The sequence below is a fragment of the Anopheles bellator genome, chromosome 2 (assembly GCF_943735745.2).
Source record: "Anopheles bellator chromosome 2, idAnoBellAS_SP24_06.2, whole genome shotgun sequence".
In the NCBI taxonomy this organism is placed as follows: domain Eukaryota; kingdom Metazoa; phylum Arthropoda; class Insecta; order Diptera; family Culicidae; genus Anopheles; species Anopheles bellator.
Window position 1 is genome coordinate 16,588,687 of NC_071286.1, and position 20,552 is coordinate 16,609,238.

General features: G+C 48.8%; 2 protein-coding genes across 2 annotated transcripts in view; one reads left to right on the top strand and one right to left on the bottom strand.

The window, feature by feature from the left end:
• The window catches only part of LOC131207090 (proteasome activator complex subunit 4B-like), a 12,821-nt gene extending 11,562 nt beyond the window's left edge, over positions 1-1,259 (bottom strand). The window contains 2 exon segments of the mRNA XM_058199700.1: positions 1-336; positions 1,139-1,259. The exon segment at positions 1-336 is cut by the window's left edge and continues 185 nt beyond it. Of these exon segments, the coding sequence (XP_058055683.1) occupies positions 1-335 (335 nt within the window). The 5' untranslated portion in view covers position 336; positions 1,139-1,259.
• Positions 1,260-1,777: 518 nt separating this feature from the next.
• LOC131210088 (CCA tRNA nucleotidyltransferase 1, mitochondrial) lies at positions 1,778-3,453 on the top strand. The gene is made up of 5 exons (XM_058203283.1): positions 1,778-1,851; positions 1,919-2,127; positions 2,196-2,479; positions 2,540-3,083; positions 3,147-3,453. Exons 1-5 carry the CDS (start codon positions 1,792-1,794, stop codon positions 3,451-3,453), a joined length of 1,404 nt encoding a protein of 467 aa, XP_058059266.1. The 5' UTR covers positions 1,778-1,791.
• Positions 3,454-20,552: the final 17,099 nt, after the last annotated feature.

Sequence of the window (20,552 nt, forward strand, 5' to 3'; positions counted from 1 at the left end):
ATACCCTCCTTGTCCTGGATCTTAGCCTTGACGTTCTCGATCGTGTCAGACGGCTCAACCTCCAAGGTGATGGTCTTGCCAGTCAGGGTCTTCACGAAGATCTGCATACCACCACGCAGACGGAGGACCAAGTGAAGGGTCGACTCCTTCTGGATGTTGTAGTCGGACAGAGTGCGGCCATCCTCCAGTTGCTTACCGGCGAAGATCAAACGCTGCTGATCTGGGGGAATACCCTCCTTGTCCTGGATCTTAGCCTTGACGTTCTCGATGGTATCCGACGGCTCAACTTCCAAGGTGATGGTCTTGCCAGTCAAGGTCTTCACGAAGATCTGCATTCTGTATAAAAATGAAAGAAAATTGAATTCAAATTTTAAAGCATCTTTTAAAAACAGAAGCACCTGCACCCTGAATCGTCAGATTAATTCGATTTTTTCTTCCTATATATAGTTTTAATCTTCAATGGATTGTTTAAAACTATTAACAGAAATACAATTTAAGATTTAAAAAAAAAACTTTAGTCTCGACAACATGTTGCTTTCAAACACGACTATCGATTGCGATTTAAAATAAGTAAGCCGTGCAAAAGTCACGGCTGCGCTCTCAGTTCACGTTATCAGCTGACCATAATCGATTTTCTTTGTTACGATCAAAGAGTGTCTTGATATTTCCATCTAGAAATTTCTTCTCTCCTCATTTAGACAAAAGTATAGAAAAAAGAAATATCCGTGTAGTCACTTTCTGCTATTAAGTCGAACGAAAATGTCGGAAGCTAATCTGCCTTTTCAATTGAAACTCGACCGAATAATCATCATTCAAGGTGACGCGGGGAAAAAACCAAGCGCCATCTTTGTTCCTCGTCACAACTGGATGACGACGGAGAACAAAGAAACTTTTCACGAGGTTAAACGGCATGCCTTATTTAATGGAACTTATATTATATCTGTAATTTTGAGTACAATCCGGTGTAAAACGAAGGTTGTGTTGCAAAAGTGTAGCAAAAGTTTACAGTAGAAGTGGCTACGGAAGTTTGGAAAAATGACCTCATTTCCTTTGTTGGAATCGATGACGCAGTATGCGAAAAATCTTTGCAGAGCCCTTGAGTGTGTTTCTGAATAATTAAAACGCCGCCCAATCTTACCTGAAACGCTGATTAGCAAGCCTTTCAAAATTAAATGAAGTTCTGAGTGTGGTTATATATTTCACTTCTTTTTCACCGTTAACACAATAAAGCACGCTTTTCGCTTTCACTGTTCTTCTCGCTGGCTAAAAACTGAATGTGAAACATCAATTTTTCAGCTGCCTTTCATACCCGGGAAACGTCACTATAAGCAAACCCATAAGCTAGGCCCATTCGAAGTATAAAACCTAGCGTGAAAGGACAATGTAATGCCAAATCGATTACGCTTATGTTAAAAAGTTTATACTTCCGCGAAAACCGAGGGTAAATACTATTTGCAAATGTTTTTTTACAAACAGAGGATAATGTAAATTTTTATTTGCTGGTACAGCAAAAAAATCTAAAATACAGAGAATAAATTCAGAAATCAACTTATCTCTTCGATTTCTATTTTCTAGGGCCAGAAATATGAATGTAAGCACGTTTGACGTTTCGGTATAATTTTTCTATATTTTAAGCCTGCAACATGAAGCGTAAAAGATTTGGCATTACATTTTCCTTTCACGCTAGGTTTTCCACCTCGTGTGCCCCTAGCTGAAGGGTCTATTTTATGGCTAACATCAAAACAAGAGATCTGTCAACAATCTTTTGACAGTTGGTATATTCGCAAAAAGATGGTTATTTCCCGGTCTTTAGCACTCGTGCAGAAACGCGTTTTCTTGTGCAATATTTGGGTTAGCAAAGCCTGTCCAGAGTTCTGATAATTGATAATTCTGATTGATTGATAATCACACCGTACAGCATCGTTTCAGCTGTTCGGAATCTGAAAAGTATAGAGATTTCATAACACAACGCAGAATGGAAGCGCGCGCGATTGCCCGTCCCGATCCGGTGATGAAGAAAATTGATAGCCCCGAGTTTCACTCCATCTTCACGCAGGAGCTAAAAGATTTAGTCGCTCTGTTCGATCGTTACAATTATGAAATTCGGATAGCTGGAGGGGCGGTAAGGTAAGGCTTCGAACGGTCGCTGTCCGCGTTCGCCCTTGTGTACTGTTAAGAAACGATTCTTTTTTCAGGGACATATTGATGAACATAAATCCAAAGGATGTAGACATTGCCACCACTGCAACACCATCGCAAATGAAGGAAATTTTTTCAAAGGAAAACATTCGGATGGTGAATATGAACGGAGAGAAACATGGCACCATCACGCCTCGAATTAACGATAAAGAGAGCTTCGAGATAACCACATTGCGCTTGGATGTCGTTACCGATGGACGGCATGCCGAGGTGGTTCACACGACCGATTGGCTATTGGATGCCAACCGAAGAGATCTAACGATTAATTCTATGTTCCTTGGTATGTTTTATGAGAGTGTTCCAGTGCTCAAACTCACCACGTATCACATGTTCGATTTAGGTTTCGATGGTACCCTGTATGATTACTTTTACGGATATGAGGATCTTCAGCGACGGCACGTCGCCTTCGTCGGTGATCCCGATAAGCGTATCAAAGAGGACTTTCTGCGCATTTTACGTTACTTCCGCTTCTATGGGCGGATTGCGGAGGAAGCAAATCGTCACGATGATGAAACACTACGCATCATCGCGAACAACGCCGACGGACTCGCTAGAATCAGTGGTGAACGGATTTGGCAAGAGTGGAAGAAGATACTTACCGGTAATTTCGGTACTGAGCTAACCGTCTCAATGATCAAATGTGGACTGGCACCGCACTGTGGACTGCCAGAATCGCCTAACGTAGAACAATTTGTGCGTGTTTCTGGAAGAGTACGCCGCTTCAATGGAAAAATGCAACCAATGACCGTTGCTTCAGCACTGCTGCACACACCCGAAGACGCCGTTCAGCTGAACAGTCGACTAAGACTCACCGTGTTTGAGCGAGAGTTGTCCTACTTTATTACACAGAACCGGGACGAAGCTGCTACGATAGAGGACATACAGTAAGCAACGATGATCGCAAAAGTGACGGTGACAGTAATAATTTTCGCTGATTATTTTTACAGGCCCTTCCAACAACTTTGCCTAAAATCGGTCGGGAATGCTAAGCTAAGGAAAGAGTACGTGCTTGAGTTGCTGAAATACCTCGGTAAGCCAGCACTGTACCAGCAGCTTCTGGAGTGGCCGTTACCGGTGTTTCCTGTGAAAGGAAACGTTCTCATAGCACATGGCGCACCAAAAGGTCCAAAACTTGGGCTTGTAATGGATCGATTGAAAGTCATATGGTCCAACAATCTTTACAGCATGTCGGAAGAGGAAATACTGAAGCATCTCCCGACTGTGCTTGATGAGTTAAACACGAAAAAGAAATAAAATATGCAATTCAAAATTGCAAACTGTTTCATATTCAACATGGTTGTTCTATTCATACGGTATCATAAGAAAAATTGGGTTTGTGAATGTTGCAAATTTGAACCAGATGCATTTTTGAAACTCCAATGCATGCATGAAAAACTCCAATGAAGCATATAGTTTTTCAAGTTCTTTTTATTGCACGATATCAGTAAACCATCTGCTCATTCCCTACTGTAGCATAATCGGGGTTTGAGGAACTTGCAGCGCTGTTGCATCATCTGGTGAACGGTTTTCGAGCATATTTACGGTTGATGAAGATTTCAAGCACATCCCTCGCACTCCATTTTCGATCGTTTGTGATCTCCGGCGGCGGCAGTGGTTACACGGAGGTGTGAACAATTTAGCCACCGTAACACCATTGATCACTCTTGATCCTCGCACGTTCTTTCAATGTACCATTGCCGCTGTCCCCCATCGTTGGTTTTCCGTAAATGTTGGTTTTATGCGGTGGAACAAAAGCAACCCCGAGAGTGCGATCGTTCCAACGGCAGATTAGAAACGCTCCTTCTGGCCATGCTGCCCCGTAGTGCGGGCCGAAACAAATTCCTTCAAATCGCCAACAACCGTCGTGGGCGCTCTTAATCGATACGCCGTACGAAGAATGGCGGTCGCCTTATGTTAGCCTCGTCGTAAATGTTCGTAAAAGGTGGAAAAATGGTTCGGAACAGTTTACACGGCTCCTAAGCACCACAATGCGAGTAGCACGTGGCCAGCACGGGCACGGGTTGGTCTCGTGCCGCACCACGAATGCGATTCGTGCCGACTCATCGTATGCAGCGAAAGGGTCGCGAGGGAAAGAAATCATTATTCATCCAGCTAAACGCCGGAACCGAACTGCTTTAGGTGGTATGCGGTCAATACGAACCGACCAGGTGGACGGTTCAGATCGCAACGGACCGCTGGCCCGTCCATCTGGCCAGTTGCCGCTGGAAGCGACCACCCTTTTCTGCTGGATCATGAAAGTTATTGAATGTTTTCATAACCTCAACTACAATAAAAGGGTTGTGCCAATGAAGTGTGCCACTTTTACCACACCGATTCCGAAGATGTTTGCGGACAACGCAGCAAAATGGGACCAGGTGTCAAAAAAGGACATGCTCGTGTCCTCGCGATCGACACACGCGCCCAGTTGTTGGTGGCTATTTGCAAGCATATCGTCTGTCGCCAAACTCACCCATCCCTCGCTGGCCCAGGCATATCCGAACATGATCCGATCGTCAACAATGTGCGTCCTGAGGAACATCTTTCCCAATTTTTTTTTATATTCTGCTAATCCAGGTAGGAACCGGAATTCGGTCGACGCCATCAGCAGCTTTGATTCTACAACCCACACCGGGGGCATCCCTAGGCTTGGGCGAGGAAGGTGCCGCAATTCCCGTTGTCGTCCATGCGACTCTCGCTCCCTTCAGCGGGAAACACCTTTCCGATGTCGCTTTCCGGTTTTGTTTTCGATTCGTCTACGTCCCTGCCGCGCGTTCTAGCCTCCAGCTCTAGCTCTGCCACCGGCGTACCGGCCCATTCTCGTTTGTCTGCTGGTATTTGGCTATGCCGTAGGGTCGCACCACGACAAGGATCGTGAGCAGCTGTCCCTCGAAGCCGGTCGAACGATCCGATCCGAAAGTTCATTGACACCTTGGCTGATCATCTTGCCTGGTGTTGGGTTACCTGGCCACGGACAACCACAAGGTCTAGGAATCCTGCGGCCCGATAAAGGGATTAACTTTGAGCATTTCGTTGTTCGTTGTGAGATGTTTACTGTTCATTCCGCTGTGGTTTGGAGACATTACGCTTGTTCCAACAGGATCACGCCTTAGTGTTTTAAAACAGTTGCAGACTATGCAGGCTCCGAATACCGAACACAATCGAACATCTGCCATCGCTAAGCGAAGGGGACATGCCTTCGGCTCTGCCAATATTTCGTCCAAAGTGTAATTCGAGAAGTACCAATCGACGACGATGCACTTCCCGAGCCACTTCCGATCGATGCACTCGGAAATGAGGGCACTCCACAGGAACTCCACGGGTGCCTCCCGGGCGCGGGTCTGGCAGGAAACCCTAGCAGTGGCCGAGAAAGTGGGCCCCCGAAAATTCCGAAGCACCGAACCGGTCGAGACGGACATCAACCTGCTAACCAAGTCACTGATATCTGCTTTCGTCTTTCGTGGAAGACGATGCGCCCCTTTCGCACCGAGGAAGGAAGCAGCACCAAGGAACGTCCGTCTGGGCGTCATAAATCGGTCGGCGTGGCATCAGAAACCGACGCTATGCCATGTCGTCGCGGTGCGTAGACTTAATCACGGAGGGATCATTTTACATAAGGGAGGCGATCAAGCCCGCGCGTCACGGACATGCGCACGGCGGATATCCTTTGCGGCGGCCCTGTCACTGTTGGTGTGGTGGTTGTGAGAGACACGAGTTTCCCCTCCTTTTGGCAACGGTCGCACACATACACGGGTGCACAAGGAAAAGGGATTGACAAGCGTGTGGCAGCGCAGCAAGTATCGCACCTCACGTAAATGGGCTACTGGCACGCGACCACATTCTACGGCAAACTACGGGAGCAGGGAAAAAAGGCAAGGGAACGCCGGGTACGGGAAACGGGAATGCAACGGAGGGGCCGTCACCGCCCTGGTGTCCCCGCGATACGCTAGAGACCGACCTGAACGTATCCTTCGGAGCAGATGCAGGATAGTGCCGTCGCTCGGATCAGGATTGCGAAGCACACAGACAATGGGCACCGAGGCTGCACGCTTTGCATAATGCACTCCAATTAATGCCTGAATAAAGTTTATTAAACGCACCGAGGAACGTGGCAGCCAGAACAGGCCTCGCGTCACGAGCCAAGGTTCGTTGCTTCGGCGTGTTGAAATCTTTCCGAAAGGTTGTCGTCTTAGTTGAATGGTTTTTATGCACTCTTTTGCTGTGGAATTTAAATCTTGACGCCACAAAGCGTGCCCGGCCAATGTACTACTATCGCTAAAGGTTACTAACTACTATGTTTACTAGGTTACTAACTAACTACTATGTTTGAACCTTTAGACTTCGCTATCAGACAGTTTAACGCCAACTTCAAATACTTTGATTATAACTATTCAGTGTCCAGCCTCCGACAACGCCTCCGCTTATCCGTGATTGATATTTGTAGGGCTTAGTTTTAAGGAAAATGTTTGTTATCTGTTATTTGTTTTTAAGTTAATGTTAAGTTGCTTGATTAAGCATTATGCTCGTCAAGCGTGTTACGAATAATAAATAAATAAATAAATAAATAAATAAATAAAGGATTTTTAAAGTAGTTTTCTTTCAGCCTAGCCATATGAATGATTCGGTTAAGTTCTACCCAAAGGACTCCACGGAAAATACTTTGAATCTACCGGCATTTTACTTACGCGTAAGCGATCATTGCCCAATTTGCTTATCCATTACTTTGATTCTCAAGTACCATCCGTGTATGGGTTGCTCACACCGGCAGCCCCGTTTCCGAAGCCCCTTCGAAGGAATGTGTTCCGGTGGCGGTGGTCGGAGAGCGGGAGTCATTATTAAATGGCACCGACGGCCGACGAGTAAAGCTACTTGACTGGCCGTTCAGCGTCTCGGCCTTATGTAAACGAAGATTGCGAACCGAGCATCTCACATTACCACCCAAAGGCAACGCACCCGTCTTCGTAGCCGCCGCCGCTTCCGGTTCCGCTTCTACAGTCATCGCGTTTGCCATTTCTTCGCTTGTCCAAAAAAGGGACCAGGAATCGAGGGAAAGAAAAAGGAAAGGGACCACGCACACAACCCTCAAGACGCGCGACGGAAAGGGAAAACGAAAAGTAATGCCAACAAGGAGCGCCGGCCAGGGGGACGGGCAAGTAAAGTTCTTTGCACCTTACGGGACCTTCTCGTCCTTGTCTCGGGGGTTTGGCTTCTTCGCCTTCGTGTTCGTTCGTGCGCACGGTGGCCCCCGTGTGTATTGGTGCATCGGTGGACTTCCCCGGGCGCCTCGGGAATCCCCTCCCGTCTCGAAGACGACGGCGACGGCAGGGAACAAGTGAACTTTTGTTGTTGATTTTATGATAACCTTGACATAGACCGGCTCCGGGAGAACCGACGGGTTGCGCAAGACGGTGGCCAACCGCCAGGAGATGGCGAGTTTGTTTACGACACTTTGCGCATCCTCGCGCGGTCTGAGGCGCGAACGCGGATTGCGAAGGTCATGTGGGGCAAACATTGCGATGCTGGCATTTGGGGAACGGACACAACTGAAGAGTTGTAGAATGTGAATATTCGGATCTGATGTCTATTGATATTTAAATATAGTTTGATAAATAAGAAAGTAAAGTTAAAGACAGTAAATTTATAAAATGAAATCCAACAAACTGTTTGCTCCTCATACTTTCTTTGGCATGTTGCTCACCAGGACCGAAGTGCATCAGAACGAATGATGCGGCCGTTAATTCCGTTACCCAAAGCTGCAATTTATCGGCTCTCGGTTCAAACTGTCGCCTCCGACGGTACGCCACCACCATTAATGGCCAAACACCGCCAAAGGGCCCGCCGGTTCGATCGAAATGGTTCCGCCAGCCAGCCTCATACCCGGATCCCCTCCGTGCTGGACGGGCTGGACGAGCCAGATTTTTGCCCATCTGCCCAGTTTCGACGCCGTCGCCGGTTGCCTGCGACCAACATAATCAACACGCTTTCGGGGTTGCGTTCCCCGGGCCTCGACAGGAATAGAGGGATGGCACAACAGGACCAGGTGCTTCCCCGAGCGTTCAACATGTACCCTGGCTCCGCGTGTGTGCGACGAGCAGCGTAACGGCCAACGATTCCTGCGAGGGCTAGGGTGGTACCGTACTCTCGGCCCGGCGCCCAGCCCTTAGGGGTGGTCGAACGCCATACAGACCGACTATCGGCCGAGTTCTTCCAATCGAACCGCGCTTGGGGTGAAGGACTGCAGCGAAGGGTCGCTATCGCTGGGCACGGGGACCGGGGGCTCAGGGACTCCGGTGCAGCGGAGGACTTACAGCGCCGGGCCCCGCTTGGCTCTGGGCGTTTTTTATCCGCGAATTCGATGATTTGTAGAACCAAAGTAAACAATACGCTCAGGTTGTGCAATTGCACATCGATCCACAACGCCGAACTATTCTGATTGGGAAGTGGAAATATTTTTCCGTACTAGACATTTACAGCACCGCTTCCGGTCCGCCCTTACAGTCACGCACCGCACTGTAGATCCTGACCCATTGTGTGCACACGGTACCATTATTCGATCCCGCCGCCAGAGACCGAACCTGTGAGGCGAGCATTATGGAAATGCCGCCGCGGGGGAAGAACGCGAACGAAGCGGTGTGTCCCGTGTCCTGGATCGTGCAGCGAGGAAGATTTGGTCCTACGGTGTGTGCCTGAAGGAACGCATAATGCACGCGATTCGCACCGAACACGGTTCGGGCCCCTCAGGCGGGCGCGTTGCACAAAAAAAGCCCCGAACGAACCAACATAAAATAAAGTACAACTTCAAACGGCCCTGCGAACCGAACTGTGCCGCGTTCTCGCGTGCTTCAGGAATCGACTATTTTGGCAAGCAATAGGAACGCAGACCACAAAAAACACAGACACACACGCGCAGGCCACGGGTCCCCGGTGGCCGTTTTGAAGATGGTACACAATTGAAATGCGAAGTGGGCGAAGCGGTGCTTGAAGGTGAAATGAAGCGTTTCTTTGGACCGCTGCCGCCGGCCGGACGGCCGCCTGGCAAAGTGTGCATGTGTCCACAATGTAAGGCTATGCGGAAGGGGGTGCCCCTGGCCCCGGCACCGGAAAAAGGGGTGGCGTATGGAAAGGACATCCAATTTTCGCTCCCATTCCGACGCCGGACCCTTGTTCCGGAGCGGAAAAGATTGTTTTGATTGTCGCCCTCGACGTCGCGCTGAGCAAGCTGAGCGTTGTAGTTAAGGAAATTCAATTTTCTACCTTTTTCATTATCGGGCACAGTAATTATGTTAAAACTCGAAAGGCGAAACGCACCCTGCGGGGAGGCCCATGCGGATCTTCTGGATGGATGCAAAGAGTAATTGCAAATCGTTCTCGTAAAGATCTGAGGTGAGGTGACAATGTATTGAAGAATTAATTTAGCGACAAGGTGCTTTGTGTGCAGTTAATGGACTGCGAAGAGGCAACCGGCAAGTTTTCACGGTGGGGTTTAGCAGCTTTTTCATTTCTCAAAGTAACAACTACATAATGGACTTACATAAGACGCATCTGAATCGCATAAAGATCTGTATTTTGCCAACAAATAAACGTTCAACTATGAAGCGCATTATCTGCTAACTTAATTTTTGAAGAATTTTAATTGATTGCTCAAAGAGCAGCTTTTGTTTGATTTTAAAAAAAACATTAAGGCCACAACGAATTTATACTAGCCTACTATTAGTTTCCCGCTTTCCCGCTGAGCAGTCGGTAACGCTCGTCGCTGTCACCGCAGCTGGCCTGGGTTCGAATCCTGGGACCGGTTGTCACTCAAACGGCCATGGTTTCGATTCCCGATACCGGCGTTGACAAAGGGGGTTTGCGCGGGGATAACAACTCCGCCCGTAAAAACAAACCGTTATAAAAAGCATCAGAGACTAACATTGTCTCTGGTGCAGGATAAGACCGCTCAGCGGTTGTTGCCGTAGAAGAAGAATACTAGTACAGTAATTTAAGGATTTCACTTGTGGATATTTATGACAAACTCATGACTTTGGTAGGTTTCGTTTCACAGAATATGTTGATTTTCATCCATTTTGAAAAAAATATAAATAGTCTGTTCTAGCCGACGGTAGCGCTAAGGAATGTTTCTGTTTGATCTCAGCAAGCGTGTTCGGCAATGAAATATCGCGAAAGCCAGCAGTCTGCCCAAAAAATTCCCAGAAGCTACTACTGTGACCAAAAACAAACGAGAAACACTTTTTTTTATTATCGTGGTGTGGTGCTCATCATGAATTCGTTTCAAATTGCTGAACAGCCAACAAACGCCGCAATTTGAGTGTTATACGTCGTTTACGTAATTACCTGTGTAAAAAGAAACATGATTTGTGGAGAGAAAATTCTTGCTATTCGCTTAAATCAAGAGGCCTCCGTTTTGACTGAACTCGGTAAACACCGTGTTGAATCTATAGAAGAAAAGGAAACCGAAACGACAAACGCATAGTAGGCTATTCTGGAAGAAGACTTTGTGGTATGTTTTGAAAACTGTAAACACATTGAGGAGTATGAACTGAATTTAGAAAAACAAATAAGGGTTTTTTTGATTTATAAGCAAATTCCATATATTTTTGGCCTCGGTAGTATTTTGGACTACGTTTTCTTACCCAGGGTTTGGGTCGTTGAAATTTGGAACGCACCGAGGGCTGTTGCCGAGCTATCGACAACCAGGGGACACTGAATGGTGAAATTGCGTTAAAAAATTTCATCCCCTTTCCATTCGCCGGATTCCCCGCGGTCCCGGTGGGTGGAAATTGAGCAGCAACACAATCGGCCAGAAGCGTCATCCCGCGCGATCCATGGGAACGCACAAATCGTTTTCCATCGGCGTCGGTGCTCGGTGTAACTGAACTTAATTACGCTGTCCCCCTTCGGGCGTTTCGGGGAGACCCTGCTGTGACCGGTGGCATCTATTTTTTCCATTTCGCCGTTGGGTCCTTCGGTAGGGTCGCAGGAGGTGCAGTGGCGCTGGATGCAACGGATATACGCTTCGTTGAGTTTCTCGCGAGTCGCGAGCGCAAAAAGGGTTTGGAGAACCACCGGTGCACCGTGTCCTGATTGGACGCTTCTCTCGGGGGCCAGCTAGGAGTTGCGATCGTTCCGTGCACTTCCGGTCTAAAATACATTCTAGTCCGCTTGCGTTGTCAGGGGTGCGGCGCGTCCATTTTCCGGCAAAACAAAACGATATGAAATATAGAATTTAATTTCTATGCCCAGCTCGTTGTCGAAGAAACGAGAACCTTCACACCGTCTGTCAACTTCCGAGGAAAACCGAGGAAAGGATTGTGACAGACACCGGCACACGCACACGCACGGTGCATCCCGGTGTCCAGGTGGTGAATCAATCGTCCCGTCGCGAAATCGGATCCTTTCGCTCGGCAAACGGATCGGGGTTGCGCGTGCATTGGGCGACCCGACCCGACGGGGACACCTTCCTGTGCTCCGTTCCGTCGCATGTCCTCGTCGGTGGCAGCTGTGGCAGCTCGACCCGACCGCCGAGGGCTGCCAATTTACGATCGTAACGATCGTACCGGTCGCAGTGCACCGGGTCTGTGCCATATCCTGCCGCTGCGCGCTGCGGCCACTCAATGGTATCCCTCCGCGCATTGCGATGGGTGATTGGATTTTAAACGGCTTGTACGTGTGGCACATTTTGGACCGGCTGCAAAAGTGGGTGAAAATGGCACCGATCCACGTTCTTGTGCTGCTAAGTTGCTGGTGCATTGAAGTCTCCGACGGTATTGTCTGATTTTCGCTTTCCTCCTGCTGCCTGTTTTGGCCCACACACACACTTACACGCGGATATTCCATGGGTGTTGGAGTTGGGATCTGCCCTGGTGCCGGGCTCTATATTGCCTGTGCCACCGTCGCATATCCTGCCGAGCGTGTGCCGATGTATGCCCTGGAGATAAATTATCTATTTTATTTTTATTGATTCCAAATCCTCTTTCTCTGGTCCTTTCTGAGCTTGCTAGGGGATAGGCGAAGGGCATCACCGAGGGCTGCGGTGTTCCGGCATTACGCTTGCCAGATTGACGTTAAGTGAATACGGTTCGGTTGGTTGGATTGATCCGAAGGCAATTCGTTGGCGGTGGGTTCCGATTTGGCTCGTCCCGTTTGGATTTAAACTTTAAACAGGCTGAACAAACGTACGAGAACGCAGGTCGCCATGTGGAAGACGTCGGACGGAACACCTTGAAGAAGGTGGATTGGCTTCCAGAATCGTCGGTCGTGTGCCATCGCAGATGACGAGCGCCCGGCGGACCATTGATTGCATCCAGGATGATGGCGTAAAAAAAAGAACAAACCAGGAAACGATCAAGAAGCATCGAATCTATTGGTATGTTGAGGGAAGTTTGAATCAGAAAAGGACAAAAACCTGGGTGGATTTCTTCAAGACTGAATATAGGGATGTATCCGACGTTGCTTCATTTTCCACCGAGCAAGGATTGCCCCAATGAGTAGCATTTCGTATGGAACGACTGTAACCTGTGGCCTTATCCTCCAGAGTGCTAATTACCGGCAAATGTTACTAAAAGTTGTCACTCGTGCGAGTGATCCAACAAATTCCTCCAGGACACAGCTCGAAAGGCAACTATTAGCCAACGAACTGACCATCCGATTGTTTCACCGAAATCATCAACAAAATGGTTCGCGACCACTGCACACCACTGCCATTATGGCTAGTCACCGGCGTGGATGTTCCCGAGGCGGACAGCATAATTTGCCGACAAAACAACGTCAAGTCCGAGCGAGTCCTACCCCGAGTCGCCGGGCCCATGACGAGCCGCTCAGTCGCCACACGCAATCGTCGGAGGACTATGGCGCTATTAAAAATACCTTCAAATGATAGACCTCCCGGTCGTGGCCGTAGGTAATGGTCCCACTGTCTGGACTCTAGCCTAATGTGAAGTGGAAATGGAAGCTTCCCCAATTGCGCATTACTTTGCATCGAATGCCGTTACGGTGAAGCCAAACGGCCACTGGCCCCTTCATCCCGGTGGGTATTCGTCGAAGGATGACTCACAGGATCGTGCTAGTCACGGCTTGTCGCCATCCCTTTCGGCCAAACCCCTCTCCCATTGGGTTGTGAAACACCCACAACACTTCACTTCCAATACTCGGTACCGCCAGAACGAAAGATAATTGAACCGACACACTCCAAGGAGCGTGGAGTCTTGCGCCAAATTGAGACAGAGTTTGAACCACAGATCCAGCGAACAGTCAACTTGATAAGAAGTCAATCGCTGGGGTTGAGGTGGTTTAAAGTGACAAAATATGACTAGACCGGCAAACGTCGGCAGGTTCACCTACCGACAGATCCGGTCCTCCGTTTTGGACGTGAAATGCGCTTTGACGTGATGGTGCATAAATTTGCTTGTCAATCAAACTAATGAAACCAAATCCATGGAACGGACTGCACAGTTTCCACGGGGGAGTCATTTGGGAAGTCGGAAAACACACAGCTCCAGGCGGCATGCTCCGCTGTCGGTTGATGGATTTGTGACGAGGAATTTTCATTTGCTGATTACCGTTGCACGGTCGATTGGTGCCGTCGGGCAGTTGGAGTAAAAGATTAGCTTCACCACAGCCTTGCTGACTTGCGGAGCCCTACTACCAAGATGAATGAAACCGGGCGAGCCTTCTTCACAAAAAATGTCCTGCGAGTCGTGAGCAATTAATTTACAACATCCCCATCAACTTCATCTCTATTTCGGATACATGAAATGGTATATTTTCAGTTCAATAAGAAAACCATTTTCAACGAATTGTGACTGGTGCTGAAAAATGAATTTCTTTTGAGAATCCCATACCTCAAAGCTCTTGAGTAAGTCCAGGCGGCTTCCATAAATTGACAAAGAAGTGGCAAACACTTTGAATTAGGGAAAGTTTTTCATCTCAATGCATCATCTTGAGATATTTGAAAAAGTCCGGGGGTTTTAAAAATGACCAGCATTAAAAATCGAGTGTTCAGTACGATGCAATTTGTTAATCAGGCTCTTGAAATCAAATGGCTCACTTCCAACCTAGACCATGGCCTGGAGGGCCAAACAAAAATGTTTTACATCCTTGGTTACATTTCCTTGCACTCACGAAGGGATGAATGGAGAATTTTGTTTGTTTATTATCACTAAACAAAGTGCCAGGCGTGCTCCGCTCGGGTCCCGAAATCGAACTCACCGTGGCCATCGTCAATTAGTGCTCATAAAATGGAAACGTGCGAAGCGAAGACAACGGCACCCAAATGCCCCTCGGTGCAGGGAAAAAAGCACAAAATTAATCGACTGAAACAGCCGAGTTCCGGAGCCTTTGCCAGAAACCACTAGAACCTGGAACGCTAAGTGCAAAATATAACACACTCCAGGTTTCCGGGGGTCGTAACAACTACAACTACAGTGGGTACGGTCACCGAGCTGGGTACAGCACAAGAATCGGACCCCTTTTTATCGGCCCCCAACTCAGCCGCTCAGAAGTTTCCGACCAACCCCGCATTATTTGGGGGTGTCGTGTGTGGGTCTACCGTTGCTGGCCGTTCGCGTTACCATAGGGGGGGTGGTATGTAACACCTGCCTTGGGCGTCTGTTTACGAACCCCGGCCGGTTGTTAGCCCAGGTACGTTGGGATAGGAATACAACTGCACTCACCTCACCACCTTTCCAGCTCTGGATGCTTCCGTGAGTGAGTTTCACTTTCTTCTTACTGAGGTGGATTGCGTGGATTATAATTGGAAGAACAGGCCACGCCATAGGAACTTGAACAAAATTCTAAAAATATTCAAAGAAATCATTTAAAATGTTGGAATGTTTTTATAAATTGTCTACTGGCCAATACCAAATAGCTGAAGCCAGAGAACGCCTCCACACAAACATACAAAACATTTGAATAACAAATTGCAATAAAAAAAACATAATTATTTGCCTGATTCCTGATCCCCCTCGAGTTCGCCCGGCACGCAACGATACGTGTTTCTTTTTCGTGGAACTACCCAAACATCACCCAACACCTTCGCGTCGCGTTATTAGGCACACGGATTAAGGGGTTACTGCAGCCGCGTGGCTTCACTGTTCGGTTTGGCCATCACGGGTGGAAGGATTGACGGTTCGTAAATTAGCTCACAAGTTCCAAATTATGTTGAGCAAAAAACCAAAACAACGTGGACAAAAATTTATGTATCCGTCGAGGGTGATGTCCACGCCGAACGCCGGCGTTGATTATCGTGCCAAACTAATGAGAATCCGTTCCGAGGATTTTTTGCGCGCCCGTTCTTTGAAGCCCCGGAAGAGCGCCACCTTGGGAGGGAGCACGAACACAAAGTTTGATGTGAACTTCCGGGACGAATATCTCTTTGGGTCCGTTTCGAGTCGTCGTCCCTTTAAACAACTCGGCGTCCGAAGCTGTCAGTTCGCAGTTCGTCAACATCCACCGAAACGAAACGCAGTCTTTCGGAAGGCGATGGTTCGCGGTAGGCAACATAAAAAAAACAATTTCCTTACTGTGTGCGCGCCCTCGGCATGGAACTTTAAAGGAAACGGGAAATCAAAAAGTGTATTGTAACTATTCAGCGACAGTAGGGGTGGGTTTTCCAACCCCCTATTTTCCATGCCTAACTCGCAACTATATTCCGTTGGCCTCCGGAGGGCCGACGGTGCAGTTTCGGGCAGTTGTGTGTAGTGATTTTAATCACACTAGCAAGCGACCCCCGGCTGAAATTATTCCGAAAGGGGATGAGTCTGCCGTGTGGCCGCCCTGCGTGAGGAGCGCTTTCCACCAGAAGCCGAGCGGGTTGCCAGTGGAATTTGGTCAAAGCGTTCTGGGTGCTGTTGCCTGGTCCAGAGTGCGTGCCAGACAACGTCCTTCTGCCGAGCGTTCCCGCGTCCCACGAGTGATGGAATAATTTCTGGACTCCTTATGTTACCCTATCGTGGCGCTAGGCACTAGCGGAAGAGAAGGAAAAATAACACAGACGCGTTGCCTATTTACCACCACTCGGTGGCCTACGTGACATTACGTTACGATCGCGAGAGTTTTAATCGTACACATAACCCGGCCCGCGATAGCCCGGCCGCGTCATACAGTTCCAGGTTGAAGAGGAACGCAAAAAAAACCGAACAAATAAATACACAGACGACGGCCGACGGCGGTATGTTCGTGGCGATCGCGTGGGACCACGGGGTTCTGGCCCTCTGCCGGGAACGCTATGACGCTATGAGGAAGGGTGCCAGCATAAGCCTGGGAAATGAAAATAGTAACTACTCAGCACTTGAGCGCTGAAGCGACGTGTTCGGGTTCGGGTTCCATTCCAACCGGTGTTTGTGGTTTCCACGCTTTCGTAGGATGACGAAGGAAGATTTCGACCGTTTCAGCCGAATCATCATCTCAAGGATGCTTGCTCTCTGGAAAGTTAGGACTCCATCGCGTTCCCAGTTAGGACAATGACCGATGCTTTGTGTTAGCAAGACCCACGGAAACTCTAGGCGAAACTGTTATCCACAAGTCTTTTGTCTCTAGTTAATAAGGAAAACAGGCTAAGACTGATCCGACTAAATTGTGTAAACATTAAAAACCTTGATTCCGGAGGACAATCTTGAATAAATTAAATTCACACATGAGTTAACAAATTAGAAAGTGCGCTGAAATAAGAGCATGAACATGAATAATTAAATGATTCACAAAAGATGTTTAAATGTTGTCTCTTATCCGCGGACGAGGATGAATTTAAAATGCCACGTAATGTGCACGTCAGACCCTTGCTGAGGCATCGACCGGATTCCCGATTGTTTCGCATCATTATGATTCCCCGTCCTGCACGACACCGCGCGGTTCCACTTTATCAACGGAATATGTTCGGAACTGGGAAGCAAACCTTTCCGTTATGCGTGCGAGCTGCCGATGGCGATGAGTCCGGTGCGTTCTGCAACAGCGTCAACACCACCACAACGATTGGGCGAATCGAAAGCGGACTCACACCAAGGGAAAACCCAAATTTATCTTCCGCGCACCCTCGCTCGGCTGGCCGTTTTTGACAGGTTTCCGGTTCGGCCAAAGCCGCCACCCCAACCGAGTTCGATTCGTCCCTTTTTCCGTAAGGACACATTTAGGCCCGGTGACCTTCAACGAGGAACATCCCTCCCGCCGGGTGGAAAACAGTACAGTGGTGGTGGTGGCATTTGTCGTTGGGAAATGCTTCCATATTGTGAGACTGTGGCAAAGTGCTGTGAAGGGGGTGCATTTTCACATACGCCACCGAAGCACACTGATAGCGAATCGGCCGGATGGAGGTGATCGTACATCGCAATTGGCCCACTTTTGTTCACACCAAAAAACACATCCGTCACGATACGTGCGTGTTTTTGTACCGGTTTCTTTGTAGTTCGGAAGATGAATCGGCCGAAAACGTTGCGTGACCAACGAAGATGTGGAATTTCTCGTACACCGCAACGTGCCATTTAGCCGTGGCCGGGATACTTAACATGCCTTGCACTTGCGCGGAGCATTATTACAACATAATTCATCTGCTTCCGGTTCTAACCGACGCCGATGTCCATAAATCATGCACATCCTTTCCTATTTTAATCCCAATTCCGTTGCTGAATGGGCATCATATTCGGTTGCCGTTCGGTTGATAGTTGAATTTTAATAATGAAATTGGACGATTCGGCGTGGCGTGGTCATCCCGGGATGGATTAAAGTGGCGATGTCCACCCGGGCAATAAATCTTGGGCGATCCCGAACGGTTTGGTGAGTTTGAATTTAATTATTTGAAAACTTACGAATACGAATCTCCACGCCAGTCTCAGCTTCGGTGGTCAGCTTCGATTGAACGCACTCGGCAAAGGGTCCGGTCGACCAATGGCTCCCCCCGCGTTCGTGCGCAATACATCATCATCAGCTTCCCTATCCGGCCACCCGGTCGAGACGGTATCACACATCGTTACAACCGTCATCAAGAACCAGAGTGGAGCATGTGGTAGAATTTCGAACGAGCGTTTCCCGTTTTGTGGCCACAGCAAGGGTGCCCCCTTGATGCGCCCGTTCGTCCTGATTGGCGTGTAAACCAGTGTTGCGTAGTGACCGATATTCCCGCAAGACTGTGCCAGATGGTCCACCCAGAAATGGACCAGCACGGTGGGAGTTGATGAATAACCAGAAACTGCGAACCAGCGGTGCGAGTGGATTGATTTTTGCAAACCGTGGCTAGACAGCTTCAGCTTGATTCCTACTGGGATCATCACCATAGCGAGGGCTCATCAGCGGTGGTCGAGCTCAGTTAGCGTTCGTCGCCTGCTGTGACGCGTTGTAGTCCTTTGATCATCCACTCCAGCACCACATTCATCGCGCCGCGCTGTCACTGGTGAATGGCGAACAAAAAAGGGCCAATATTTTCTGCATATTTATCGACAAGGGCAGATACTTCAACTCCCTCTCCGAGCGTATCGAATATTAGATTTTTGTTCCGTCCGGCTAGTTGCAACAGTGCACTCCACGCTTCATTGCGCAAAGTAATGTCGTTTTGCTAAGAAAAGGTGCTCTGTTATTTCAGCACCGGTCGCCACTGTATCAACAACCGGCATGCTGGCGTGCGGTCCTTGTTTATGTTGCCACTGCCGCTGCCGCCGAGTGGGATGCGCTGTTATTATCTTTGAAATGGAAATACGCACAGCGAGCCTACCGTTTTTCCGGGGGATAGAAATGGACAGCCAAGAGTTTATTTTGTTCGAATTTTTTTTAATTCTGCCCAGCACGGAGGGTTTGTAATTAAAAACCCCCGGTAGCAACAGTTTATCCTGTCCCGGGCCAGGGCGGCCCAATAATGCTAAATCCGACACCAAGCAAGTCCCAATGGTGAATAATTTCCTTTTCTTCTCCGTTCGGGATTAAACAGCGGGACATGCACGCAAACATCCACTCTCCGCAAACCGAGGGGCGCGCTCGTTGCTGACACCGAAATAATGATGAATGTGTTGTCGCTCTTGCTTGCACCCTGCCGGTTTTTGGCCCGGGACTTTGATCGTCCGATAGGCTGATAGATTATCGGCTGTAGATGTTTGTCTGTCGAATAGCCGAAAGCCGAAGGATTAATGAAGAACAGCCTTCATCCTTTAATTAAACGCGTCTTGTGCCGGTCCGGTGCGACAGTTCTTTTGTGAGCCGCCATTTAAAGGGCTCTCGGTTTGATAATTGCACACTTTCAATTAGACGAATTTAGAAGTAAAAGATTGGATCCTGGGCCGCCATATCTCACGTTGGCATTACAATAGAACCGAGGGAGACAAATTTCGATAGTTTCCCATCCGCGGTTCGTGTATTCGGTTTCGTAGCAGTCACTAGCCCGTTCCGGACCACCGGAGGCCCGTTCTGTGACGGACTCTCCCACGCTTCACCGATGCATTCGACATGCACATCCACTACGGCAAGAAGGGATCTCAATTGAAGGGCTTCCGTTGCGTACGGTGCTATGCCAACGGTACTGGAAATCGATCGAGCCCGTGCCCGGAACAGGAGCAGGAAAGCGGCTCTTCAATGAAAACAAAAGCCGAATTGTGTTCTTTCCTTCCGAGGGCAGCACGGTTCGATTCAGCGGTAACATTATGTTGTGTCACCAAGCTTCGTAAAGGAATGTAGATCCGAAGGGTGTGTTTTTGTTAGTTTAGATAATTTTAACAAAGAAAGAGCCTTCTTTCGAGTGGGCGCAGAATGCGATAAAGTCACCGAATAAGTTGCATTGGACTGGCCAGACTGCCACTGCACTTATGCTGCTCTTTTTGCCGGCGACAAAGCGACTAGACGCCCGCTACTCACGTATGCAATGCCACCGGAAAGGGGTAAATATCCTGCGGGAGAACCTGCCATACCGCAAAACGCTGTAATTAGGGCTTCCCACCACCCTCGGGAGGGGGTCGAGTACCTCGGACGGGCACATGACCACATGGTCATTTTATCACCAACCAACACCGGGTCGGAAATCGAAACGACGAGCCATGAGCGGAAGGACATGGACGGCTTCGGGTTCGATTGCCTTGCGGAGAACACGGGAACACCGGACCGGAAGTGTGTGTGGCGCTATTCGCGTTCACCGAGTTTCCGTGTTGGTCAAGTTCGAATCTGTGGAGCGACACTGGCGGGTGGTGCAGGACTCCATCAATTACCTGGCCATCCTGGCCGGCCCTCGGGAGGAGCAAGCAGCAAATGACGCTCTGGACGGGAGCTCGAGCTATATGCCGTCCGAGTCCGAGAACTGGTCACGCGAGTCCGGCCGATACGTAGCAAATCCTAGCCTTCTTATGCTCGGTTGATTGCATGATTGCCGTACTGCAGAGCCCCGTTGGCCG

Coding starts and splice junctions, on each gene's coding strand:
- LOC131210088 (XM_058203283.1), top strand. CDS start 1,792: ATGGTTATTTCCCGGTCTTTAGCACTCGTGCAGAAACGCGTTTTCTTG. Junction 2,128..2,195: donor ATAGCTGGAGGGGCGGTAAG/GTAAGGCTTCGA, acceptor TTCTTTTTTCAG/GGACATATTGATGAACATAA. Junction 3,084..3,146: donor GCTACGATAGAGGACATACA/GTAAGCAACGAT, acceptor TTATTTTTACAG/GCCCTTCCAACAACTTTGCC.